This window comes from Drosophila simulans, chromosome 3R (genome assembly GCF_016746395.2).
Source record: "Drosophila simulans strain w501 chromosome 3R, Prin_Dsim_3.1, whole genome shotgun sequence".
Lineage (NCBI taxonomy): Eukaryota > Metazoa > Arthropoda > Insecta > Diptera > Drosophilidae > Drosophila > Drosophila simulans.
Genome location: NC_052523.2, coordinates 12,646,598 through 12,649,519, shown reverse-complemented (window position 1 = coordinate 12,649,519; position 2,922 = coordinate 12,646,598). Strand labels below are relative to the sequence as shown.

General features: G+C 41.9%; 1 protein-coding gene across 1 annotated transcript; it reads right to left on the bottom strand.

The window, feature by feature from the left end:
• Positions 1-528: 528 nt before the first annotated feature.
• Positions 529-1,629, bottom strand: LOC6728207. Its single transcript, XM_002103520.4, has 3 exons — positions 1,515-1,629; positions 980-1,140; positions 529-810 (listed from the first exon to the last, which is right to left on the bottom strand). The coding sequence occupies exons 1-3, from the start codon at positions 1,603-1,605 to the stop codon at positions 748-750; spliced, it is 315 nt and encodes a 104-aa protein (XP_002103556.1). The 5' UTR covers positions 1,606-1,629; the 3' UTR covers positions 529-747.
• Positions 1,630-2,922: the final 1,293 nt, after the last annotated feature.

Genomic DNA, 2,922 nt, shown 5'->3' with positions numbered 1-2,922 from the left:
AGATACGAGCATAAATCAAAATTAAATAACAGCGAATGAACTGCTCCGGCTGGGCGGCTTTTGTGTAATGGAAACCCTTGTTTGTTTCTACGAGGAAAATTTAAACATTGAACAAGCAAAAGTTCAGAGTCCAACACTCGAGTAAAGTAAATATTAAAATGAAGATCCCTAAGGTGAGGGCAGGCAAAGAGTTTCAGGTGTCCAGAAGGTATCTTTTTGACAGAATTGTAATTGGAATAAATGCTGTATGTATTTCAAATATTTATTTCCATGCCCGACTACAACTCAGACAACTCAGCCAGCCAGTAGGTGAGGTGTTGCAAGTTCAAATTTATTTATGCTTTTAATATGGCTCTTGGTAAAGGCGCAAAGCCCCTCTACACTTTCACCAATGATGTTGAAATTCCCTCTTGATTTTCGTCAGATGTCTCACAGGAATTTTTGGCAACTCATAGCGCTTTAGCTTTGGCAGCTCAGAGCTTTAAATAAAATACACAAGAATACCAACTCGAGCAGGAGCTGTCAAGATTGAGGCTAAACTTTTTATTTTTTATTATGTCCCAGCATCTGTTGCCTGGGCGAGACTGGCGAAAGGCGCACTTAATACATAATTCGTGTACACATTATAATTAAAGGCGATGCCGCACGCGGCCATAACATTTCGGTTATGGGCCCAAACAAAAAGCTACCAACTGATTTAGCAGATCAAAGTCCACACACACGCACATGAGGCACTTTGAAGTTGATTTACTTCAACTTGGAGTTGGCGTTCGCTGGAATCACATCTTTGAGTTCGCAGCACAAATGATACTTTGTTGATGTGTTGTTGCCACGGGAGTAATACAAATGTATGCCGCATTCCATATGTGAATGAAAGAGAAAGGCAAAAAAGGCGAAATTTCATTAGAATCAGAGCCACATTCGACGGGTTATTGTTCTTCGCAGACACTTTTTATTGGCCTGCATCCCCGCAACTTACGCCTTCGCGTTTCGGCTTGCAACGGACCCTCTGCAGGAATCGCATTATCGCCGGCGGCATGTGCTCCTTGTACATCGCATAGTGCCGCAGGACGAGGCGGCAGGAGCTGAAGTGCACACAGCGTCCTTCGCTCTTCTCGGGCGTCTGGCAGCTGGCGCCCACTTCAGCACAGAGGATCGATCAACGGGCACAGGGAGAAAATATCATAGAATAAACGTAACATAAATTAGTTATCAGTTGCACGATATATATCTTATAATTTTTAACAAAATATGCTGCATTAAAGCTACATCAAGCATCCTTTCTTTACTTCGCAAAACAAAGACCAGAAAACTGTTTACTTGCTCATCCATTTGAGATTCTTATTTTTTGCATCACTGGCCAATTAAACTCCCACAACATTTGAAAGAAGTTAGCTTCGCAACAGCGGAAGGAATACAATATAACAAAGACATTTGGTTTTTTTTTTCATGTGCGGCCAGATATGTACATACATATATATGATATGTGCATATATCCATAATCAATGGCTTACGTGTGTGGCCGTCCGTCGATGGCTGGAGGAGCAGAAGAATCAGGGACAGGATGACGAAACCGAACGGAATCAATCGAGATGCGCGCCGCATTGTGAATTTACAATTTCGGAAGCAGTTGTTATGCCGCAGACTTTTCCCCGCAAAGATGACGATGTTACATGTATGTATATGCTGTGGTATATGCCACGTATTAAAGCCGCTTTAAGGTCTTAAGCACTTTAAGCGCCGAAAACTCACTCCGCGTTTGGATAGCGTAACCCAGACTGATTCTTGGACTGGGTTCTGAACTGAAATCGAGTCTGGTTCGCCGCTCTGGCAGCAGATTGTTGCTGAAGTAAACAGCTTGGGCTTGGGAAACTTTTGATAAGCGCGCATAGGATATGATGGGCCAGGGGGCAGTGGGCCAACGAAGGGGCCGCTCTTATCGACGGCGTGCAAAACAAGAGGCCAAAAAATATGTACATAATATGTAAACAAAGCGCACCCACACCAAAAAAAAAAAAGAGAAAAAACGGGGCAGCATCCACAGCATCCATGGCATCTATAAACACATGTTTGAGGCGGCGCGTACCAGTTTGAACTTATGCCTCATGCCTCATGGGCGCCTGCCGGGTTGCGTGGGGTTAAACGTTAACGTAACGCTAACACACAGCCAAATGGAAATTTATTATACATATACATGTAGATATATTGCAAAGTTCGAAATGAATTCTAGCAGCTGTGGGCTCGCAGCGAAAACCCTAGAGTCACCGTTCTTCATTCGTCTTTTCGGCTGGAAAACGACCAATATTTACACGGTGGGAAATGATCTTGGGGATATCTAATAAATTTCAATTCGTTGACAGAAAACAAATATTAGAGTTTTGAAGCAATTACTTTATATGCTAACAGAAATTTTAAGTGTGATATGCAGACACATGTTCCTACTTTATATAACAATTACTTATGTTTCATTTCCCTGTTCAATTTGTTATAACTCATTCCTACAAAAATTGTATTCTAGAAATGTACGAATCTGTCTTGAAAAATACCAAAGCTACGTTTCTTGCGAATCATGTTGTAAATAACTTTAAATTTTCAGTTAATTAGTTGCATTCAGAAAACACATAACCACAGGCGGCGAACAAATGGTTAAGTGAGCACGAAAGAGCCATATTTTCAAAACAACTCAAGTATATATTCCATGTCCATGTATCTGTCAAAATAGCCATATTCGTCTGAGATTGATGGAAGACAAGACAGGTAAGCCAGCAGCTTGTAAGCCGCTTACCTGTGAGCATTTCACCCCAGCTCGAAAGCACATTGCTCGCTCCTAATTAAGTATCCCGGGGCACTGGTATTGTTCAATAAATACCAATTTATGCCTTCACTTGCTATCTGTGCTTGGCTTAGAGTTTGGCCCCAACA

What these genes read in the sequence shown, in the direction of transcription:
- LOC6728207 (XM_002103520.4), bottom strand. Translation starts at nt 1,605, where the DNA reads ATGCGGCGCGCATCTCGATTGATTCCGTTCGGTTTCGTCATCCTGTCC. An exon ending in ATCGACGGACGGCCACACAC is followed by an intron (nt 1,141 to 1,514) that starts GTAAGCCATTGA and finishes TCTGTGCTGAAG; the next exon opens with TGGGCGCCAGCTGCCAGACG. An exon ending in GCAAGCCGAAACGCGAAGGC is followed by an intron (nt 811 to 979) that starts GTAAGTTGCGGG and finishes ACATCAACAAAG; the next exon opens with TATCATTTGTGCTGCGAACT.